The sequence below is a fragment of the Pituophis catenifer genome, unplaced genomic scaffold (genome assembly GCF_029215685.1).
Source record: "Pituophis catenifer annectens isolate HBS135680 unplaced genomic scaffold, rPitCat1.0.hap2 SCAF_1, whole genome shotgun sequence".
In the NCBI taxonomy this organism is placed as follows: domain Eukaryota; kingdom Metazoa; phylum Chordata; class Lepidosauria; order Squamata; family Colubridae; genus Pituophis; species Pituophis catenifer.
In genome coordinates, this window is record NW_027256881.1 from 241,406,847 (window position 1) to 241,431,630 (window position 24,784).

General features: G+C 38.8%; 1 protein-coding gene across 1 annotated transcript in view; it reads left to right on the top strand.

The window, feature by feature from the left end:
- The window catches only part of B4GALNT4 (beta-1,4-N-acetyl-galactosaminyltransferase 4), a 201,295-nt gene that overhangs the window by 133,853 nt on the left and 42,658 nt on the right, over window positions 1–24,784 (top strand). Inside the window, exons 3-7 of the mRNA XM_070957361.1 lie at window positions 5,324–5,434; window positions 13,357–13,452; window positions 14,444–14,534; window positions 14,986–15,086; window positions 19,875–19,942. Of these exons, the coding sequence (XP_070813462.1) occupies window positions 5,324–5,434; window positions 13,357–13,452; window positions 14,444–14,534; window positions 14,986–15,086; window positions 19,875–19,942 (467 nt within the window). The remainder of the gene's footprint in view (window positions 1–5,323; window positions 5,435–13,356; window positions 13,453–14,443; window positions 14,535–14,985; window positions 15,087–19,874; window positions 19,943–24,784) is intronic.

A 24,784-nucleotide genomic window follows, 5' to 3' on the forward strand; every position in this document is an offset into this window, starting at 1 on the left:
GTCTCTCTCCACCCCCACCTCCACTACAAAAAGATCTGCAATTTGTCTATCTCCCCTCTAAAATTCAGCTCTCTGAGAGGATGCTGTGGGTGGTAGATGTTGGGAAATGGGAAAAATGATTGCAAAAACTGCAATGTATCATTTGCCATGGTGATATAGCAGCACACCTGGATAGAAAAGCCTGGATAGGCTTTCTAATAGGGGCATGACTCCATTTAAACAGCTTTCTGAACAGCTGTAATTGTGGAAGCATTTTACTCAAGTGGGAAGAAGGCTGAAAGAAGATCCATTTTTAACAATCTATACCTGAATGCCAAAGAGTTGATTGAAGATGCTGTCTATGCCCAAGTTTGACCACGCAGGGGTTAAATAGAAGACAAGACCTAAACTAGCAGGGGCAGATTTCCCTGCAATGGGAAACACCCCCCCCCCCACTTGCAAAAGTGTGGCTGTGAATATAATAGTAATACTGCTAATGTTAAGAGGTTAAAGCTAAAATGTTTTTTTTTTTTTCCTCATCAGGAGAAATGTGGTAGGAGAGAAATCTTATTACAGATGGGAAGGCTATGGTGTCATGAAAACCGCCCGAAGGCAAGGCATTTGGCTGGTAGATTAATATAGCTGTCTGGAAGTGTACAACGTGTGTTTGTCTGTGGTGAAAAATTAATTGGCCTTAGGTTCTTGCAGCATGAGCATGAGGCAAAATAGACATGAATAGATGTGATTGCTATACATGAGACACATATTATTTATTTCATAGAAGTGAACGCATCTTTAGGGATGTGACACAAACTGTTGCATTTTGCTAGAACATGTCCATCAGTAAAATAAGCTGGGATAAGGGTTGATATATTTTTTTAACCATTTCCCACTGCCTTATCTTTTTAAGGATACTTTCAAAGGATACAGAGTATGATATTGTATTAATAATTATTCATAATTCCTTTTATGGATCGGGACGCCCTGCGCACAGTCACTCACGCCCTCGTCACTTCCCGGCTGGACTATTGTAATGCTCTCTACATGGGGCTTCCCTTGAGGAGCACCCGGAGGCTCCAGCTGATCCAGAATGCAGCCGCACGAGTAATAATGGGGGCGACTCGTCGCTCCCATGTAACACCCATCTTGCGTGAGCTGCACTGGCTCCCAGTGGTCTTCTGGGTGCGCTTCAAGGTGTTGGTTTCCACCTTTAAAGCGCTCCATGGCTTAGGACCTGGTTATCTACAGGACCACATTCTGCCACCGATTGCCTTCCACCGACCAATACGCTCCCACAGAGAGGGCCTCCTCAGGGTACCGTCAGCCAAACAGTGTAGGCTGGCGACCCCCAGGGGGAGAGCCTTCTCTGTGGGGGCTCCGGACCTATGGAATGAACTGCCCCCGGACATACGAAGGATCCCCGACCTCCGTGCCTTCCGTCGTGCTTTAAAGACCCTATTATTCCAGCAAGCTGGATTGACAGTATAAAGGTTTTTAAATTGGGTTTTGATAGGGGTTTTAAAATGATCTTAGTTGGATGTTTTAAATTTGGCTGCATGATTGAATTATTTTAATAAGCTTTTAATTTTTGTTGTACATTGTTTTTATCATGGCTGTTCACCGCCCTGAGTCCCTCGAGAGAAGGGCGGTATACAAATATAATAAACAACTAAACTAACTAACTATTAATAATGGAAAATTGAGTACATAGCTGAGTGTTTAATAAAATGCAGTAATCATGTACACATCCCTTACCTCCTCTCTTCCATAATAAAAGTCTCTTAACGGTGAGATGGGCAGCACATATATTTAATAAATAATCAAAAATAAGGATATTAATTCAGACCACTCAAAAGCTGGTAATGGGAACTCTGAAATTGTATCTGCACAATGAAAAGGAATCTAGAATCAGGTCAAATCTAGATTTAACAAACCAAAAATAAGAGACTAACTTGTATTTGGATTCCAACAGAAGAAAATGTAGGTACCCCAGGGTTGAGTTCTTTGCGGTCTCTGAGCTTGGATACTTTTCTTTTCTTTTCTTTTTTAACCAGGCTAGGTAGCATCATTGTGAGGGACAGTGAGATTTGCTGTTTATTTATATTGTATATGATACTTTGCCCTGTCAGTCTTAGTGCAAGAATGGTTTTCTGCTTGATGGTCCTTTGATTAGAATACAGTACTGTTTTTTCAATAATTGTTTATCTGTTGTTGTTTCATGCTTATCTGAGTGTTGGCCACTGGAAGGGATATTTCTTAGATGTTTGTTTCTTTCCTAGGCTTCTGGTTGTATCTTTTAAATGATATACAAATGGGATTTATGTCTATAGGTATATTGATTGCTGATTTGTCTGAAAGCCAAGCTTCCAGGAATTCTCTAGCACAGGGGTGCCAAACTCAAGGCCCGGGGGCCGGATCCGGCCTGTGAGGTGCTTAGATCTGGCTGGCAGGGCCGCCCTGGAAACAGCGAAGGACCGGCCTGCAGTCTCTCTGCCAATGAAAATGGAGCTCAGGAGGCTGCATGTGGCCATCTTGAGCTCCATTTTTGCTGGCAGAGTGTTGCAGGAGGCCGTCGCAGCCGAAACAGAGCTTGGGAGCCCGTTTTCACTGGCAGAGTGCTTGGGCCACCATAGGCATCCCTGACACGAGTGACATCGATCTGGCCATGCCTACTGTGGCCACACACACCCTGCCCCTCCGAGATCAAACACAATCCTGATGCAGCCCTCAATGAAATCGAGTTTGACACCCCTGCTCTAGCATTTTTGGATTTGGCTTGATCTAAAATGTTAGCAATTTCCCAGCTGAAACTGTGGTTGAGTCTGTACAGGTTTAAGTGATTTTTAATATTTCTTTTGGCTGCCAGTTGGTGCTCATGAATCTGGTTTGCCAATCTGGGTTGAATTGTAATACCTCAGGCTGTAGACTGTATAGACCAGTGATGGCGAACCTTTTCGGCACCAAGTGCTGAAAGCGGAATGCGCGCATGCAAGCCCAGAAACCCAAAGACCAGCTGGCTGGTGCGCATGCGTGCACCGGCCAGCTGGTCTTCCAGATTTCTGGTGCACTCATGCACCCCGGCCAGCTGGGCTTCATGCGCACCGGAGCACCGGAAACTGGAAGACATGCGTGCACCAGCCAGCTGATCTTCCGGTTTTCGGTGTGCTCGTGCATGCTGGCCAGCTGGGCTTCAGATTTCTAGTGCTCTGGCATGCGCGAAGACCAACTGGCCGGCGCGCATGTGCACACTGGAAACCAGAAGAGCAGCTGGCGATGGCCTGCATGTCCACAGAGAGGGGTCTGTGCGCCACCTCTGGCATGCGTGCCACAGGTTCGCTATCACGGGTATAGACTGTCCGCTTCTCCATTTTATCTGCCCTTTTTAATTTTCCCAAGCAAGTAAACGTTTTGGAACAAGTTAGATGTTGTAATGCATCTTTGTCCTCAGAATATTTCTTGCTTTCATAGTGTACTACTATTAGAACACTCTTTTAAGAATAGAAAGCTTTATTACATTCCATCAAGACTGAAGTGAGAATAATGAAGTAAAACATCTTCATGCCAGTCTTCACCCATTTAAAACATACACATAAACATTCAAATCTCGGGCAATATATTCTTGGCTTCCACATAAGAGAAGCTCACTTGCTTCTTTTCAGGAGTCACCTGAACCAGGTGAAAATCAGATCAAAAATAATAGTGTTAAATACAGTTCCTATTGAGGGTTGCTGTTGTCATTGTTGTTCCAGGTCCAGGCTTGATGTTGCTGTAATAATCTCTTCATCTGTGAAGATTTAACTTGTGAGGTTTGAACACACCTGAGATGGGGCTGGAAAACACAGAGCAATGTTTGAGGGAAAATTCCGGTTGTCCGGCTAGGAGTCTTGCTGAGAAACAAAGATCACAGCAGCCTTCTTATTGCTGATGTCTGCTGGAAGGTGCCTTGTACAACAAGTAGTTGAAGTAGTTCTGTCCATGCACAGTGGCTTCACCTTGGACTTAAACTCATCTTCAGATGCAGACAATCTAAGATTAATCTTAGATGCAATCTAAAGGACTTCAAAGTCATACTGTATATTTGCACAATCTGAGTAGTTTGTTTTAAAAAGTTTGTTTATTCAACTTATGTGGCTGCAGAGTTCTTATTACAGCATAGTTTTTGTCCATTCCAACTTTACTTTTTCTAAGGTAGTCTTTCATATCCTAATACCTTCTCAACATGTTAGACTACTTCCTAGTATTCCTACCTGGAGAAAACACCACCTATAGAAGATTATTTTCTATTATGATGTAGTTCAGTTCTGCAATCAGCTCCATTCTCTTTCAGAGATCTGTGGCAGTTCTTGTGAACAATAGGAGCCCACATCTTTCTGTGTGTTTGCCAGACAGATAGAATATCTGTTGTCATTTCAGACAGCCAATCCTTTTTATGATAGATGCTCATGAATGAGATCAGAGCCACCGATGGGAGCAAGTGCTTCCAAGAGCCACAGCTCACCTTTACATCCTTCTAACCATTGCACTGATTGCCTCAGTGACAGCTACAGTTTCCTCATAAGGAAGAAGCTAGTGAATTAGAGGCCAGGTGTAAAAGTCCCAATCCTGCAGAAAGCAGCCACCTGCCTTCATCAAACAAAACAAACAAAAACAAAAACCTTTGCTACTGGAGGGAAGGCTAGCTGTGTTAATCTTGGGATGTTTTCCCTTTCCTCCTTCATCGGTGGCAGCTGGTTGAGAATTAATTCTGCCAGAAGAGGAATTTGACAAGGTGTTATTGATCACAAGCTAAAGCTTTTGTTCCCTTCTTTGAATACCCTAATTGCCTAAGTAATTTGTCTCTTTATAAGGAAGGATGGTTGACATAAGCTGATTGGGCAGGTTTGAGTCATTTCCTCCTGATGTGTCTAATCTGGACATCTCAGAAGTGATAGACTGTGTATCTAAATAGACCTAGAAGATTTTCCTCCTCTGTTGCACTCTTTCTATATCAGCTGTAGTGATAGTTTCCTGTACACAGGAAGGTGGTCTAGAACACGGGTGTCAAACTTGATTGTGTCATGTGACATATTGTGACTTTTTTGCCTTTCTGGAGCTGGGGTGGGTGTGGCCTTGTGTGAGGCATCTGCCCCATGGGCCACCAATTTTACAGGCCTGGACAAGAGTATCTCATTCAACACTTGCATTCTATTATTATCAACCAATTTTCTCAAAACTTTTGTATTTGGCACTGGTATCTTTTGGAATTATCAGGCATAATTCCAAAAATATGTTTCTTTGGTCTTTTACAAATGATATCCTACTTAATTTTTATTTTTTTTACATTTCCCTTTTTTTAAAATTACAGGTAGAAGATCAAGGAGTTCATGGGTGGTTTTCTAAAAGATATAGTCACGACAGAACTGGAAGAGTCCCAAAACCAAATGTAACAAGCCATGTTCTGCCTTGGAACGAGGAGGTAAGTGATACTTTGGCCCAGAACAACTACAGGGAATGCATTGGTTGCCAGTACACTTCTGATATAGTTGAAGGCGATGGCTGTTATTTTCAAAGTCCAATATGATTGGTTCTTGGTCAAGTCATCCAACGCCGGCTTCCCAAAAGCCCTTCCCATGTAAGATTTGATAGGGAAGCAAGGGAGCAATGTTCCTCAATCAAGTTCTCCATGCCTATGGAATACTTTATTGCAAAAAGATAGAACCTCTGGCTTTTAGAAGCATAGTTCAAAATGGAATTGTTCTGGAGAACATTTGGCAGCTCATGTAGATAAGCTTGATAACAAAGAGATCATTATTGCTATAAGATTTACCCTATGTTGTGGAATTTATTTTTATTGGATTCTGTGTAAACCAACAGGCCAACATAGAATTAGTAGCATATAAATGCTATGATATATAAAGAGACTGTACATCTAGCTTGTCTATGCCCTCAGCCTTTATTCTGGAATTGGTTGGTAGACCATCAGGCACAACTTGGCTAGTGTAGATATCTTATTATAGATAAGAATGAGGCTAAGTATAATAGATGTTTATTCAATATACAGCACACAAAACCTGTATATATGCACCAGAATTTAAATTCTAACTTTTTTTCATTCTGTGTTTGATTCCTGCTATGCCAGTTACCATTCCCATCAAGAGGGAGAGAAGGTAATTTAGAGTTGGTGATTTTGCAGGGGGAACATTTAGAACAGTGTTTCTCAACCTTGGTAGCTTGAAGATGGGTGGCCTTCAACTCCAGAATCCCCCAGTCAGCAGCGTTGGCTGGGGGATTCTGGGAGTTGAAGTCTATCCATCTTCAAGCTTCCAAGGTTGAGAAACACTGATTTAGAAGGTATTATTAAATGAAACATTGAGGTCATTGAATTGTTGGAGCTAACCCAAATCATGGTTTGATAAATCAGCCAGAACATCCTGGTTTATAAATGACAACTAAGCCACAATAGCTTCAAAATCACATAAAACCAACATCAGCCTAAACATCTGATGTTTTATGTGTATCAGCCTGATGCAATCCACTGAAATTAATGGGAAGTGTAAAAGAAAATTAGAATATTTGCTCTGTTTCTATTCTGATGCTTCATAGAAGTTTCATAATGGATTTCAGCATTTGATGTCAAGCTTACGTTCCTTGCCAAAAGGCTGTAACAGCCTGTGAATAGACTAATTCTTGGCTGAGGAGATCATTGTTTATGAAATGATCTTACAATAATTGAACCTTTCCTGAAGGTTTATGTTCATAGCGGCTAAACAATGTTTTTAAATGCTGCCAGGGAGGTTCTACAATTAGTTCAGGCAAATAAATAAGATTTAATTGATTCAGTTTCCTTTTCTTTCATCCGGCTCACCTCCTGCTGAATCTTTAGCTGAGATTTATTTACAGGATTTGGTGTAATATTCTTCATTGCAACACAGATACTTCCATCTGGGCATTTCAGATGCTGTTTGGCTGCCATTATGACAGGAAAATAGGCAGAGAAGCTATTAGAAATGCATCCCACTGGGATTGGCCCATCCCACTTGTGCCAACAGAGAGGCATGCTGTGAGCCCCATCAGTCCAATTATTCCAGCTAGTGGGGTCCAGGAGAAAGGCTTTCTGTGTCATTGCACCTGCCCTTTGGACCATCTTGTCCCACACCCCATGTGAGGTCCCTCCTGACCTGCACTTGTGCTCTACATCTTTGGATTTTGGCATTAATTTATTTTATATATATAAAGCATCTTGTTCTCCTGGGATGTGTCAAAAAGGATAATAAATTTAGTTACTTGCTTTATTCAGTACTTAAGTTTGCACTTGAGACTGATCAGCATCTTACATTAACTTCATGCAAAATAACAATGGCATGATGTGTGTTGTATTTATTGAAGCATCAGTTCTAAAACACTGACTTTTATGAGAAGATACTCTGTTGGGTTATGTATTTGATATTCCATCTCAGCCATATTTTTTTTCTTTTGTTTCCATAATACCCTCAGCTCTTATGACTTTAAGGAAGCTTGTGGCCAGCCCTCTATTTCAAGTATTACAAAGATACCTAGGGAGCAGCAGCTGAGGTGTGCCAGCTGAAGGTTGAATGCAAGAAGCAAGGACATTATGACTCACTGATTGGATGGGATTATCATTGCAACAGAGATGTTATGAAAGGGAAAGGCCCATTTTCAGCAAGACTGTGGATTCAGGAATTGCTGTGCTGTAGTTCATAATTGTGAATGGTGGATGTGGGTTGACTATAACGACCTCTGGGTTTGACCTTCATCTGGAGATGCCAACACTCTTGGAATCAAATATTACCCTTATTATGTGTAGTAGCTTTTTCAGTGTCAGGAGGAAATAGAAAAAAAATGTTTTCTCAGCAGAATCATCTCTGTAAATAGACTTCTTTTGTATGAGTATGTTTGGCACCACCTCATTATGATTTTTAAGAAACTGTTAAACAACATTTTATTTTACCTGGCATTTTGAACAGGAGATAACTGATTTAATCTTTTCATAGTCTTTTATACATAATTTTACATTGTTTCTGTTACATCTGAAATACTGGATATTGGATGTTTTCAAAATCTTTTTATATATGTTTTTAAAAATTCAAAAGGAAGATAAAAATATAAAGCAAGAAAAAATCAACAGAAATCTTAAAGTTCAAGAAAGAAAAACAAGCAAAAGAGAGAGAGAAAAGGCAAACAAAGAACTGACTGCCAATCTTCTATACAGCAGTTATAAGTACAATTATAAATATACTTCTTACTCTATGGTTACAATATGCCCCTCTTCTTTCTATAACCTGCCCACTGGTTGTAAATTCATTTTTTTCTGTTTTACACAAAAAGTCTAAAGGGTTTTCCGGTCAGGGATAAATGTTGATACTGTCTTTTCTCTGATTAAAAGAAAAATCAATTTAGCCATCTCATCAACTTCCATCATTTTCATCAGCCATTTCTCATTGTGGGTAGTGCCGAATCTTTTCATCTTTGTGTGCACAATAATATCACTGCAGTTATTATAAATGAAAACAAAGTTCCATGACTTTTTTTTCTAACTGTCCATCAGTACCCAAAGGGGAAAAAAACCTCTGGTTTCAGTTGTACATTAATCTTTAAAATCCTCCGAGTCAGTGTGTGTATTTGAATCCCAAATTTTCTAGCTTTCTTTACCCATCCATCAAACATGATAAAATGTCTCTTCTTGTTCACATTTCCAACATAAATTTAACATATATTTAGACAATTTCTCTGGTGACATCTTAAGGATCTTTTCAAAGTCTAAATGATTTTGTAGGGAATAAGTTATATGTTGATTTTGTTCTAAGATGCTTAGAACATGTGTTAATATATGCTAAAGAGGGTTAATAAATTTTAAACAATCACATGCCTAAAGGACCTCTATAAAAATGGGATATCCAGTTTACATGGAACTGCACTAAAATGATAGAGTACCTATCTTGTAATTTCCAGAGATGTATGTCAAATAACATTCAGATGCTTTCAGGTGCTAGTTAGAGGTAATAGCTTCTTCTTTTTTTCCTACTATCTGTGGGGTAAAATAGCAGAGAGCCATTTCTGAGTAGCAAAGGAACTTTTCTATTCTCTACACGTCTCATTCATGTAAGTCTGCTAACTTTAAAGGTGCATAACATGCATGTTTATCCATGATAGAGCCCTATTTCAAGTTGCTCTATATTATTGTAGAAGACACATCAATATTATATATTTGAAAGTGCCTTCAAGTGAAGTTCCCCATGTTCAAGAATGCCTGGATGTGATAGAGAAGAAGTATAATGCTACCTTCTCCCTGTTATGTAATTTACATGTGTTGTTGGTGATGTTATTATTTTAAATTTATTGGCCACCAAATCCAATAGACTCTGTGCAGCACATGACACTAGAAACACCCCTATTAAAACAGATATTGGGTTTCCATGGGCTAACTAGGTGGCCCCAAACTTATTAAGTTATAAATAAGTTCCTTTTCCATCGAAAAATTGTCATAATCTTGCTAATGCAAGACATTAATAAAAGTACATTTTTATTGTGTCTTCAGTATGCTATCATATTTTATAAACCAGAATTACTATAGGGGAAGCAAATAGTAATAAAGAATAAATAAAGTCTTAAGTTGGTGGCAGTGCTTAACTAACAGAATGAGCCTCAGAGGATAGAAAGAAATTAGAAAGAAATTACAAAATAATTAGAGAAACATGGGGTGAAGATATGCAAGGACAGAACTAGCACATATGTTCACCATAGTCTTTAACCCTGGCAATAAGAAGCTCGGTGTGAGTTAAGATTCTCTGACAGAAAATTCTTGACCTTCTTATAAAACGGTGATCTCCATGCAACTTTGAGGTTACTGTAGTATAATGTTTTGGTTTAATATAATTATCTGTTGGATTTGGAACTGTTTTTTCCAGTGGACCTGTGTTGATAAAAACAGCTTGGGAAATATGCAGCAGTTGCCAAATATCTTGCTCTAACTGGACAGACTTCCTCTTTTTAGCCAAGACAATATTTGGATGGTACAAATGAGGTGGCTTGATGATCAGTTATGTTTAGTACCAATATTGGCTTGGATAATGTTAAAGTGTAGCTGTCAGCAGTAGAAAGAGGCCATTACTGTTCATGTGACTGTGACCAACTGAGTGGGTCTGAACTATAAAAAGGTAATATGCACAGTGGCTAAGACGCTGAGCTTGTCGATCAAAAGGTCGGCAGTTCAGCGGTTCGAATCCCTAATGCCGTGTAACGGGGTGTGCGCCTGTTACTTGTCCCAATTTCTGCCAATTTAGCAGTTCGAAAGCACGTAAAAATGCAAGTAGAAAAATAGGGACCACCTTTGGTGGGAAGGTAACAGCGTTCCGTGCACCTTTGGCGTTTAGTCATGCCGGCCACATGACCACGGAAATGTCTTTGGACAGTGCTGGCTCTTCAGCTTTGAAACAGAGATGAGCACTGCCCCCTAGTGTCGGGAACGACTAGCACATATGTGCAAGGGGGACCTTTACCTTTACCTTATATGCAGGCAGCCCCCTGTGTTTCTAATGCAGTTCTAAGGAGGGAGGGAGGGCTGTTCAAGGTGGAAACTGGTGCATGATCTTCCCCACAGATCTGAGCCCTTTCCTTATGGAAGGTACAGTAATTATAAATCAACATGGATTAGAACTATTTTATTAAAACTCCAACATCCAGCCTCAAGATTGACTCAGCCTTCCATCTTTCCGAGGTCAATAAAATGAGGACCCAGATTGTTGGGGGCAATATGCTAACTCTGTAAACCACTTAGAGAGGGCTCTAAAAGCACTATGAAGAGGTATATAAATCTAAGTGCTATTGCTATCTCAGCCTCTCCAAGGAGGAGTTCCTAATGATGGACTATGAGCATGAACTTAATGCATTTAAACAAAATATTAAATATCAGGGCTTTTACCCAAGAATGTTTTCTTGAACAGTGAGATATTTACATTATAACTGTCTCTAAAATTTCAGAGGACATTAACTTTGGCCATAATGTTCTGCCCACAGCAGTTCTGGAGGACCGATATAAGAAAGTTCCATATGACCTGAGTCTGTGCCCCTGTAGACTAGGGGGGCATTGAAACTACAGCTCATACCCTGTGTATTGCTCCCTCTGTAGGGACTCATAACACCCTATCCCAGAAATTCTGTTCGCTTTTATATACAACTACGATTGTATGATCCAGTTTTTCTACGTTTTGTTGCTCTGTCTGTAAAATTAGGCAGACCACTGATAATTTCACCATCAGTTGTAATAAATTACTATGCCTTGTTCGTTTTGCTTTATTTTAATGTTTAATTTTTTGTCCGTGACCATAAGATAGTTTGGCAATTGACCAAAAGACAATACTGAGAGGAAAGATTTTCATAAATTGTTCTGGCTGCCCAGAAGCAATAGTTTTCATTTTATATTTCTTTGTCTAATAAGAGAATATTGTATCTGTTTTCCCATAACCAAGACTGACTGGAATGAGCCTAGATCATTGTTTCTTAACCTTGTCAACTTTAAGCTGCATGGACTTCAGAATTTCCCTACCAGCATACTGGCCAGGGAATTATTGGAATTGAAGTCCACACAGCTTAAAAGTTGCCAGAGTTGAGAAACATTGGTCTAGGTCATATCACTATTGTCTAGAGTTGAGAGGCCATAATGTGCTCTAATACTTTATCAAATATGTCAAGTTGCAACTGGCAGTCTGAAAATATAGCACCTACATTTGTTTTCACCCCTGCTTTGTTCAGAGCTGGAGACTTTTCAAAAAGGCATTATTGATTTCTAAAGTCTAAATACCCAGCCCATTTTTAGGCTAACATCACAACCCAGTATGCAAGTGGTTGTTCTATTTGGTCTACCTGGAGAATACATTTTGGTTTACTCTGCAGCTGTTCACATTCCACATTTTTATTATAGTTAAGGGGGAGGGGTTGTCTAAAGCCAGAACTTTCAGTTATTCAATTGTTTATTTGTTGATAAACAAATGGCTTCAATTTAATTTTTTTAGGTATACATTAATATTTATCCCTTAAGGAATCTCATACTTATCCCAAGTACATTTTATTTAACATATTTATAATTTACCTACAATGCAGAGGATCTTGTAGTAGATTTATACTACATAATGCATTGTACTGATAAAGGAGAATATTTATTGTTCAGGGTTGAAATTAGGGGTCTTTGGTGCTCACTGAGCTTGGTTGTTTTCATGCAGACATTTCATTACCCAAACTAGGTAAGATCATCAGTACTAGTAAGGAATGGCTCTCAATTTATATTCTAGTGGTTGGCCCTGTCAGTGTTGTTGGGAATTATTTTGGAGGTCCTTTGGTTGAACTGTTTACTGTTAGCCTGTTTGGCAGTTCCTTGATTGGGGCATTGTTTAGTTCTTGATTGTTGGTCTGATGTTCACATCATTGATCTGATGTTAATCTTGGTATTAGTCTATCTATTTTGTTGGAAGATGTTGTACAGATGATCTGTTTCCTTTTTCTGCTGCTCAGGGTTGCTGCACTGTGTTTGTCTTATCTGAATAGAGTTCTTACAAAAGAACAAGCCAAATCCAAAAACACTAGAGAAGTTCTGGAAGCCTGACACTCTGACAAATTGGCCATCAGTAATTACAATACATATAAACAATATCTACTTATTATGCAGAAGAGACAGTGAACAAGCCAAAAGGGAACGAAAAGACCCAAGCACCTCATCACCAGCAATCAACACCCAGATGAGCATAGATTAACACCAAGATTAATCTCAGACCAACAATCAAGAAGTAACAATACCTCAGCCAAGGATCTGCTAAATAAGCTAACACTAAACAACCAACCCAACCAAATAACCTCCAAAATCACTCCCACCAATGCTGACAGGGCAGGCCACTAGAATATAAACTGGGAGCAAACCCCACTCTTTACTAGCACTGAGGATATTACCTAGGTTGGGTAATGAAACATCTGCAAGAAAACAACCAAACTCTGAGAGCACCAAGGACCTCTCATAATGTACAGTATTATTTTCATCAGTAAGTGCCCAGTAATATTTACCATGTAAAATATGGAGTGATGCTCCATTTTCTTTTGTTTAATGACATTCATAGTCTTCCTTTTTTGCTAACTGATGAATATTATCAATAACATAGGTGTTTACCTGGCAGGAGAAAGATGTCTTACATACTAATCTTGTATTTAACAACTCCCATAGCCATTTAACATTGGTTTGGGGTGATACAAGCTAAAATCCAAAATTTCTTTTATTTCTTCTTTTATTCTTATTTTTTTGCATACACACATCTGCATGCTTATACATACACCATAAACTACAAAACTGCCAGAGAGTTTATCTATAGCCTAAGTGATGTCATTTTAATTTTGCAGTACAAAGGGAAAGCAAACTTGCATGTATTTGAAGATTGGTGTGGAGGAGCTGTGGGACATCTAAGGAAGAATCTGCATTTCCCCCTATATCCTCATGTGAGTATAATCTATTCTCCAAAAAGATGTCAGTTCTTTATAGCTTCCAAGAGAGTGTGTCTTTTATTTTTCTATGCAGTAAATATTCTTAAGCACTTCTGAAGTGAATTTATATTTTGTTAAATGTAATTTGGCTTTATCTGAATGATAGTGAATGCCAGTAATATCTTTCATGTAATAGTATTTTTCATTCATTCATTCATTCATTCATTCATTCATTCATTCATTCATTCATTCATTCACAGCATTTGTAAACTGTTCCTATCATTCTGACTCTTTGTATACAACAAAGCAAGAAAAATCAAAGCGTACAAAAGTAGAATTATCACAACCAGCCTTTTCTCTCGGGCCCCATCATGATTTGCTAGCTACAGGTTCTCCTAAATAAAGATTGCACTGTCGAGAAATTAATGGAGTTGCAGTTCAGTACAACCTAAGGACAGAAAATTGAGTAAAAATGTAGTCTATACACCTTCCTGTCCCTATGATTGTGGCCAAATATGGAAACTCTCACAAAATTAGAATCTGATATAGGAAGTTATACAATAGTGTGGGAAGATCAGCAGTACAATAGAAATTCCCACTTGACTTCATTTATTCATATAAATGATGGCTTTAGATTCTTACAATAGTCACTTTGCTGGATGAGGGAATGAATTTTATAGCCAAAGGCCAGCAATGTAAAAGAGCTTAGAAGAGGAAAACACGAAGACAATAGTGCAACACATAATAAAGCAGACAGTAACACTAAAGTACATTATTTACTGTATCTGGAGAGAAAGTTTAATTGGCATTCCCTCACTCTGCTGATGTTTTGTGTAATGCTTTGAATTTGCACAATACATAGGAGAAGCTCATATATATAAATTCTGTTTTCCTGTGTGCTATCTCAGTGAATACAATTGGATAGCATTTGTCCAACATTTCACTTTCCCACTGTGAAGTGGAATGTTACATGCAAAGAGCCTCTTTTTTCCTTTCTAACTTTTAGACTCGTACAACAGTAAAAAAGTTGGCTGTGTCACCCAAGTGGAAAAATTACGGGCTACGTATTTTTGGCTACATTCATCCCTTCAAAGATGGTGAGTACAATAACTTCTCCTTCAAGGGCAGAGCTTCCTTTCTGGAGTTTCTCTCCCCTAGCTTCATGCCAGAATATTTTTATTCAAAAAATCCCCTATTATTGCCTTTCTCCCACAGTCTCACCCTGGGCATTGTTGTGCAGCTCCAGAAGAAGCCAGGTTATCTAAGTAATGATTGTAACACATTTTGATCCTCAGTGCCCTTCCCAAGTCACAAGTTTCATGCCTTCAAAAAGTTTATAAGACTTTTTAATAAAGTATTTCTTTCTCTCTTCCCTCCCTCCCCACCTTCTTAAAACTAAATCAAACAATAAGGCACTGTCACTCCAGGTTTTTGAGATCGGACAGTAACATTTAAGATCACATGACAGTGTAGGTAGCCTGCCAGGACAGGAAACAAATTTAAATTTCAATTTTCTTATTAGCTAAATTCTCTTTCCTTGTCTTATAGGAGATTTTCAGTTTTCTGTAGCTTCGGATGATAATTCTGAATTTTGGCTCAGCTCTGATGAGACCCCAGCCAATATACGTCTGGTGGCGTTTGTGGGCAAGGTGGGCAACTTTTGATAATAAAATGATGATAAAGGTGTCGTAGCAGCTTTTCACGGGTTGATGTGCTTCTTACAGCCTTCTTACAAACAGTACAATTTGGCACCATCTCTTTGGTTCCTTGCTGAGAGAGTTAAATGTAAATGAAACTGTAGTGTTGCCACTGGGAGACATATAAAACCTTGAACCAACTCAACTGTGAGTTTTACATCTGGAGGCTGCATAATTAAAACCTGGATGTATTGTACAAAATTCAAATGTGTGTGTTTGAGGGTCTGTTTGAAATTCTCACATGTTGCAATAGTGATATTTTATATGCAAGCCCCCTTCTGCTCCTGCGGTTCACAGCTTGAGCCCATTTGGTTTCTTCACTAACACTGCCTTGCATTGTAGGTCTCTTGTCTATGGCTATAGCACAAGGTTTATGCTTATGTCTCTCAGTTCATTTAGAGTGAAAATAGAGTTCTCATTTCCATACAATGTATGGAGAATCTATTTACCTCTATGTTAGAGAGTAAAGAAATGCTGGAAATAAGACATGTTTCCCATATAAAGGAGGAAATTTGCAGTTTGATTTCAGGCAAAATGCTTTGCTTTATTGAGTTAGTTAATTAGTTATTACATTTATTTATGCACTGCCAAGCTCCCAGATCCTGGATGATTTACAAATTAACTATCATAAAAGCATCATCTAAAATCCCAAACAATTACTCTGTCCAACTGCTAGACCAAACCATCAAAACCCAAAACACGAATCAAATAAAAATAAAGCAGGAGCCCAGTGTCACAAAAAAAAAAAAAGTTTACTAAAGCACACATTATTTTGTAAAAGGTGATTAAACAAAACAATTCTGGCAGATTGGAGGAAAATCTGAATTAGATCTTTGAAGTTAAATTATTCCATAGCATTAAGGCCACCAGAAGACAGCTTTTGGGTCTGTGCCCTCAGCATCCCTTCCCTGCATGCATGTATAGGTTGGGGAGCATCAAATTAGGAGAGACAGGTCCTCATATAACTTAAAGCCAAGTCACAAAGGGCATTACAGATTAAGGGGGGAAAATTGGATTGGCTGTGGAAAACTAACAGTAACCACAACATCATATTACAATTCTCACTAACCAGGCAACTGCATTTTTACCAATTGAATTTTACAGATAGAGATAACTCCCAGATTATAGTCAATTTAATTGTTGGGTGTGATCATATGGTAAGGTTTCTTTACCCAGGAAAGACTGCAGATTGCACACCAATTTAAGATGGACAAGAACGCCTCTGGTCCTGGTGTCTATCTCTTGTTCTAGTAGGACCTGAAGGTTTTCAGGAAATTGCCTACGCCACAGATCTTCCTCTTCAAAGGGGAGTGTAACCTCCTCAGATCTGTTAAAGGATCAGAAATAAAGGAGGATTCAGTCTGAGCTATGAAGTCCTTTACAGCATGAAGCAAAGACTTTTCTAGCACCTCTGATCTGGCCTAGGATGAATTTATGCAACTGGGTGTCATCATCAGTGGCTGTTGAAGGACCTGAAATCTAGGAGGGCATATATCTAGCAGAACTATATTGGCTTCTTCACCTGATCAGGTTTTAGTGATGCATGCCGAGTCTGCCCATTCATGTGCTACCAGGTCATGAATGAAAGAGGTCTTATTATGAACAAACTTGATATTTACTAAGACACCCAGAAGTCTAACCTTCAGGTTCAAGGGTGAATACCTGGGAACAAATGGAAATCTGCGCCACATTGTGCTTCCTCTTTTTCCTATAACAGACAACCCATAACCTTTTGTGAAATCTATCTCTTCGTGTGACCCAAGCAGTTGGGCATCCTATTAAAATCCATTCATACTGTGAACACTTTGCTGTTTTGGATGAAAAGTAGCATAAGAAGCATAAACAATGTACAAAATAACTTCAGCAGAGAAATCTTCAACGTTTGTGAGTTTTATCTCAGCTGTTCAGCTTTAAAATGTTTGAAAACAGCTAAATAAGTGTTTCTGCCCCCATGCTGTCTGTAAAAATCCTCTGTAGATTTTTCTGAATCTGAGAAAAGTGCATTCCTGTGCATTTACTGACACAATGTAATGGACAGAGAGAGAATTAATGCAACTCTTTAGGCTATTTTGATTTCTACAATCGTAGCGCTGTTTTGCTGTTCAGCAAAATCTGTATCTTTGACAGAAGCAGCAAAGTTATGATAGAGGCCTTAAGGACTGCTCATTCAATATTACTGGTGTGCTTATACGTTAAATACTAATGGCATGTTATACCTTATATGGAATCAGCAAAAGATTTCAAAGAAAAGGTTGGATCTGTGAAATAAATCCAGAGTTATCTGACTTTAATCTGGCTTCTCACGAATAGGATTTTTTTTTTTTATCTGGAAACCTAAAGGGTATATTTTGAGCAGTTAGAGAATTTGGTAATACCTGCTATATAATGTTTAAAGATGGAAATGCGCATTGTCTTTTATTTGAACAGAATTCTCACACAGGTGAGAATGGTGTTCGTACTTTATCCCGTAGTTACCAGAACTATTATACCTGGCTGCTTTAATCTAGCCACTCCTGGTCTAATGCCTTCAGGAATTGCATCTCTCCAACTTGCAGCCAGCAAGATCAAAGACACATCTGGACAACACCAGCTAGGGCTAGGCAGATCCAAGCAAAGAAATGACTTCAGGCAAAGGTGCTTGGAGTTACGATACTTCTCTAGGATTCCTTATTCCAACCAAGGGTATGAGAGGAATAGAAGAATTTGCAAAAACTCTTAGTTACTTTCACAATTGTTTCAAGAAGCCAGGAAGGACTGGGGTTTTTTTTAATAGCAATGTGAGCAAAATGTTTTTTGTGCCAGAAAAAGATGTGAAAGGGTTATACTACACTTCCTGCACCATTTTTTTTCAGCCCTGAATTAAAGCCTCTGAATTTGCTTGTCAGTAAAGAGCAAAGAAGAAAGAGAACTCTTGGGAGAAAAACACATACAAATACTGTATGTATGATTAATAACTTGGTTCTGAAAACATTAGGAAGTAGGAAATCGCTAGGAACACTCTTTCAAGACAGAGAAGTTTTCATATGAAATTGATCAGATTTCATTTCTGTTTTCCCTTCTTCTGAACATGTGTTTTTATTGCTTATCTCACTTATATTTCAAAGACTGTCTCTTAAACACTGGGAAGTTTTGAAATCCCCAGGGTGTACCAAACAGGTTTATAATCTGTGCTTTTGACATTCTGTTAACAAATTAAAGCAACACAAAATTAAATCTTCCTTTATGGTCGTATTTTAAACTTGCATGGCCAAGTCCCAGAACAGCCGTACTGTAGTTCCCTCAATGTGTATTTGTAATGGATGCTCAAAGGCCAGGGTCAAAACTTACACATTTATGCCCTCTTTCACATATAAGGAATACCCAGACCTAGGATCAATGCCACATCCCTGTGTTATGAGAACACTGTGGAACCTTCTGAAGCTATCGCCAGCTGAGATTATTAATTTGCAGTTTAATTGTTACCTCATAACAAATGCTTCAAAGGCAGTTTCATAGCTTTTCCTCTGGGTGTTCCATTGCTATGCCTCCCACCCCCTTGAAAATTTCCTCTCCCGAAGCCAACATGCTGCACTGCCCTGTCACCCCCCTCCCTATTTTCTTTAAAAGTAATTGGAAAAGCAGATTTGTTGTTACTTTCACAAAGCTACCATTTTTATTCCCTCCCCATAAATGCAAATATAAAGAGGGGGAAATGAGATTGGGAGGGATAGGCTGCAGGCTGGAGCATTGATTTTCTTATAATTTCCATACTGTTCTATCTTCTATGATTCCAGCTCTAGGTAGCAGAGATGGGAATGCTAACAAAGACACAAATGTTTATGTTTATGTTTTATTTGATTTGTATACCGCCCTACTCCCGAAGGACTCAGGGTGGTGAACAGCCACAAGATAAAAACACATAAATACAAAATTTAAAAACAGAATAAAACCGAATTAAATAATTTGGCCGAAGACACATTTAAAACAGCCCAATAAATTAAAACTTGTATTTTAAAAGGGAAAAAATTAGGCCAGGCCAGCCTGATGGAATGAATTTTTAAAAAAATCATTTGTGGGGTGAAACTTGGACAGCGCCTTTAGAAGAGGAAAAAGTTGTAGCTTTTAAATAGTTGTAAAGTTACAACTACTTTTATCTCAGGCATTATTTATTTTTTAGGTTTTTTTATCCAGCTTTTATTACTTTCTATATAAATTATAACTCAAGTCAGGGAGCATACTTAATACTCCTGCCTACTCCTATATTTTCCCCAACAGCAATCCTCTTTGGTGAGTTGGGTTGAGAGAGAGTGATTAGCCCAAAATCATCCAGCTGGCTTTCATGCCTAAAGTGGGATTAGAACTCACAATCTCCTGATTTCTTGACCACCTGCTCAACCACTACACCAAACTGACTCACACTATTATAGAGATTGGAAGCCCTATCATGGGACAAGCTTACCATTTTTGCATTATCACAGAAGTGACCAGTTGCAAGCCGTTCTTGTTTGATCAATCCTTTTCAGTCTTGCCTATTTGCAAAAGCCAAGCCTGGCTGAATTAGATTAGTGCTTGAATAGGAGGGTATCAAAAGATCTCAGTAGGTGAGATTGGAAAGTAAAAAAAAAAAAAAAAGACACTGGAAGAAGACAATAGTAACAAATTTCTCCTAGTAGCTGCTTTTTTAACATCCACACTTTTTATTTCTGCAAAAAAAATGAAACAATATCTTCATTTCTTTTTTCTTTTTTTCCCCCTCCTTAGCTGGGCTCTGAGTGGACTGCTCCAGGAGAATTCACAAAATTTAGCTCTCAAGTCTCGAAGCCAATCCGGTAGGTGCTTCCGCCATGTCCTTCCATTTTTCATTTTGACGGATAGACTGATCCTAAGAATTAAAGGAAGAATAATTCACTTCTTTCGAAACTGACAAAGGAAAGCAGCCAAGTCATGAAGTGGAAGAATGGCTTTTCATTTTTCTTCAGGCTGGTTTGTTTTTGCTTTCATTCTCTCCACTAAAATCTGTGGAAGTAGAGATTACTGTAGCCTCAAGAGTGCATAATCCATGGGCTCAATCTGAAATCATTTAACGGAGGTAAGTTGAACTTTTGAATTGATACTGTAAATCCTAGGCCAGCCACAAAGCACTGTGTTTCAGTTCCTGTTGCCGATGAGAAGATTTTCTATGGGGAGCATTGGGATCTCCAGAACAGATTCAACCCAGCAGAGAGTCTTGATCTCTTTCTTCAACCACTCTTCTGAATTTCCCAATTTTCTCACAATCCCCTACTCAAGTCTCTAGGAACTGATGCTTAGAGGCTCTAAGGAGTCTGTCCAAAGGACTGTTCCCAACAAGTCATGCAAAGAGCATATTGAAGAAAGACTTCGTGTGTATTTCAGTATATTATATTAGAGTCAGTGTAATCTGCCCCCACTCAGCTTCTGTATTGAACTAGATCCATGAGATGGACAGAACTGGCCAGTTGAAGCCTCTGCCCAAAAAGAGTTGCTCTGAACTTCTTGCCTGACCAGGTAGAATAATGACCTCCACATTGGAAGTGTGGTTGAAGTGGGGGTGAGCTTGCTTTTTTCAAAAAGCTTACGAATTCACAAATATCAGGTGGTCATGCACCATGTGATTCCACATTTAGAAGTAACATATTGGGTATTAAGGATGTTTGACTGTTTAGAACAGTGATGGCTAACTTTTTTGCCATTTTCAGCCTCCAGGGGTGTATGAGGAAGGCCGTTTTTGCCCTCCCCAGGGTCTTAGAAAGACTGGAACCTGGGGAGAGCAGAAAACGGGCCTTCTGATCCCACTGGAAGTTGGCAAACGGACCGTTTCTGGCCTCCGGAGGGCCTCCGTGGGGTGGGGAAGGCCATTTTCACCCTCCCCGGGTTCCTAGAAAGGCTCTGGAGCCTGGGGAGAGAGAAAAACAAGCCTCCCCCCCTCCGAGGTCCTCCGGAGGCAGAAAACAGCCTGTTTCCCTACTTCTGGTGGGCCCAGAAGGCCTGAAAATCAGCTGGCCAGAGCTGAGCTCACATGCCCACCAATATGGCTATGCGTGCCACCTGTGACACACGTGCCATAGGTTCGCCATCACAGGTTTAGAAGAAACAGGCTGCTGAATAACAGCTATGAAAATATATTGAGGCAAGGAGAGAGTCTGCAGCAAAGTGGGATTAGTTATGGCAAGCCCTTTCCTTTCATACCTGTGTTATGACCCCACTATGGAGCAGGGTTTGCTCAGTAATAACATAGCTAATGCTATGAAACCACATCTTTCTCTTTCCTTGCCAGTTAACCAGTCTAATGCTATTTTGCTGATAATTGCCAATTGCCAGCTGAAAGCAGAGTAGCAACTGACCTGGTTTCTGTTGTTTGTTTTGCTAACAGCAAACAACTAAAGTGCTATTTTTATATTATTATTATTATTATTATTATTATTATTATTATTATTATTATTATTATTATTCACACAGTCAGCCAGATGTTTAGACTGGATTTGGCATTTGTGATGGTGTTTAAATGCTGATGATGTTTAAGTGGTGCTCCAGATGTTTTAGGATTGCACCCAAGACGCCTATCACTATTGATACTATCTTTGCTTTATTTTGCTATAGTCATTCTATTTGCAGGTCTTTTTATTTTGTGACTTATTATTATTTAATTCTCTGAAAATTGAGTTATGTCAGTTGATTTCACTGGCTATAGATGGTTAGCTTTAGACCCAACTTTCTTGACCCAAGGCCAGTTTTAATCCAAGTTCACAAAGCAATTTGCTATGTTCTCATAACATTGTAGTTCCAATCAAATAAATCACACCACAACTTAACATGATAGTCTTGCTTACATGGTGTGCTAAGATTTTACCTAAATTTCAACAAACATTGAACCGTAAACTGCTCATCCTCATTTTAGGCTGTGCAAACACAAGTTGTCTCTCAAAGCTGCTTAAAATGGCAATTAAACATACTTTTCCATTAGCCTTTTCCCTTTTCTTACTATTTGTTCTGTATCTTCGTTTCCTTTACTGTCTTATCATCTCTCCCTGTTTTACACTAAGGCCAGTCACTTTGAAGTTAAGCTACTTTCTGTCAAATTAAAAGTCTGACAGCTTCATTCCCATTGTTTTTATTCTTCTTTCAGTGAAGCTGGCAACTCTCTTATGACCGCGTCTTCTTTTGCTCCATCAGTTCATTGTCAAGCTGGACCTCTTTGGCATTTTGCTGAAGAGGTGTTTCCCTTATACACAAAAATGTTTTGTATCCTGTCAACAGAAAAACACAGGCCATTTGAGTAAGTGGGTGTCCTTAGAAGGTATCTATTCTGATTCGTACAGAATTTTCAATACTGGAGCTGCAGAATCTCTTGGAAATTACTACCTTTTCTCTGTTTCAATACAGTGCATCCTGTGAAGGAAATCTGTAACTGCCCAAGGCAGTCTTTTCTACTATAAAACAGCTGTTAACTTTAGGAAGCTTCTCCTAATGTTTAATAGACATCTTTTTGGAATCTTCAGTCATTAGTTCTAGTTCTCTTTTCTGGACACAGAACTTATTTTCTGGTTCTTCTCATGGCAGAGGTATCATATCTCCTGCCAATACATTATTTTCACATATGGTAAAATGGCTGCAGTTGTAACCCAGTGTGAGGCAGACACTAGAATTTAAGATTCAAATTGATCCTCAGCCATGGAAATTCACTATTGTCTTTGGGGAAGTCACTTTCTTTCAGCCCATTGTACTTCACAAGTTGCTTGGAGGGTGGTGAGGTAAAATAGGTGAGTGTTTTGTTTTGTTTTGTTTTGTTTTGTTTTGTTTTGTTTTGTTTTGTTTTGTTTTGTTTTGTTTTGTTTTGTTTTGTTTTGTTTTGTTTTGTTTTGTTTTGTTTTGTTTTGTTTTGTTTTGTTTTGTTTTGTTTTGTTTTGTTTTGTTTTTGCAGGGAGGGTCCTCCTAATGTCCATTCATGACATTGTGAGTTTATGCTCTTTTAACACATATAAACTCCTTTGTCCTTTCCATGCAGTGAGTAAGGGATTGTTTCGCACATAGTTGTAATGGCGTGAAAGTAATATTTAAATAGGTAGATTTCTGTGAAGGTTACAAGCTTTTTTTTTTCTGGAAGTCACAGAAAAGTCACATGCACTAATTTTATTTTCCCCTCACCCCCAATATATATTTGTCTTTCTCTCTCTTTTTTTTCTTTAGTCTCCTTTTTCTCTGCATAGAGCCTATGCTGTATGATCAGACTGGAGGTGAGGTGTGGGTCTTTCAGAGTTTCATCACCAGGGTCAAGACACTAACCGTTCCAAGTAATAATGAAGATGTGTGCTGAATGCTTATTGCTTTTCTCTGTTGCTAGAGGAGAGTGATGAGGACAGTCATTCAAATGGGGGAACAGAATATGAATGGACAAACACATGCCTAAAGAATAGAGGAACTGAGATGAAGCTGACTACTGGCATGATGGAAATTTTCCAGCAGCAATACCATCATGCCGGTACTTCAGTGGAATTTTTAAAATGTGTATCTTTCAATGATCTAACACTGATTCATGCAGGGAGGAATATTAAGATACAGCATGTACTTGTGTCAGTTAACAATCAAAGCACTCAGCAGATCAAGAAACAAAGGCCAATATATATTTTACCTCAATTTCTCTGTTGGAGACATAGTGAGACTGAGAGTAATTCACTATTTCAACTCCAAAAAGCTATGGATTTAAAGTTCCCTGAACTCCTTGCCCAAAATTTCACCAGAAATAGGAAAGCTCTCTTGCTCTGAAATTTGGGTCAGTCAAACCTTTTGTTGTTGTTGTTGTTGTTGAATGAATTTGTTTTCCTGTTCCCATGTGTCCCATTCTTGAAAACATCCCAGGTATGTGTTCTTGGGTGTTCTCAAATCCCATGAGAAACAGAAATGAACAGAGCTTAACCCCAACCCATGAACTAAAGTATTTGCTTGTGAATTTCCTTGAAAGAACTTAAAAATAAATGCCTTTGTTAGATTTTCTCTGAATACTACAAAGCAAAATCAGGAGCAAGTTAGCAAAGGAATTTAAAGCCTTTCCATCATTATTCATCCAACTCACTGTATGTTCACGAAAACATTCTTGGGTAAAGCAGACATATCCTGATACTTAATACTTTGTTTAAATGTATTAAGTACTGTACATGCTCATAGCCCATCATTAGGAACTCCTCCTTGGAGAGGCTGAGATAGCAATAGCACTTAGACTTATATAGCGCTTCATAGTGCCTTACAGCCCTCTCTAAATGGTTTACAGAGTCAACATATTGCCCCCAAAAATCTGGGTCCTCATTTTACCAACCTCAAAAGAACGGAAGACTGAGTCAACCTTGAGCCGATCAGGATCGAGCTCTTGGCAATGGGCAAAGTTAGCCTCCAATACTACATTGTAACCACTGTGCCACCATAACTCTTAAGGATTAATGATTCCTTATTTCTGTTCCTGGAAATGATTTGATACAATCCATTACTTGAGAGCTTGTTATGTTTTAGTTCAGTGTTTTTTTCATTTTTCTGGAAACTGTGATTTTAAATGGAAGAATCTAACTTTTTTATTTATATATATATCTTTTCTCTTTGTATACAATAAGTGCTTAGTGAACTTAGGGTCTAACTTTTGAACATTTGGCATTGGTTGACCAAGG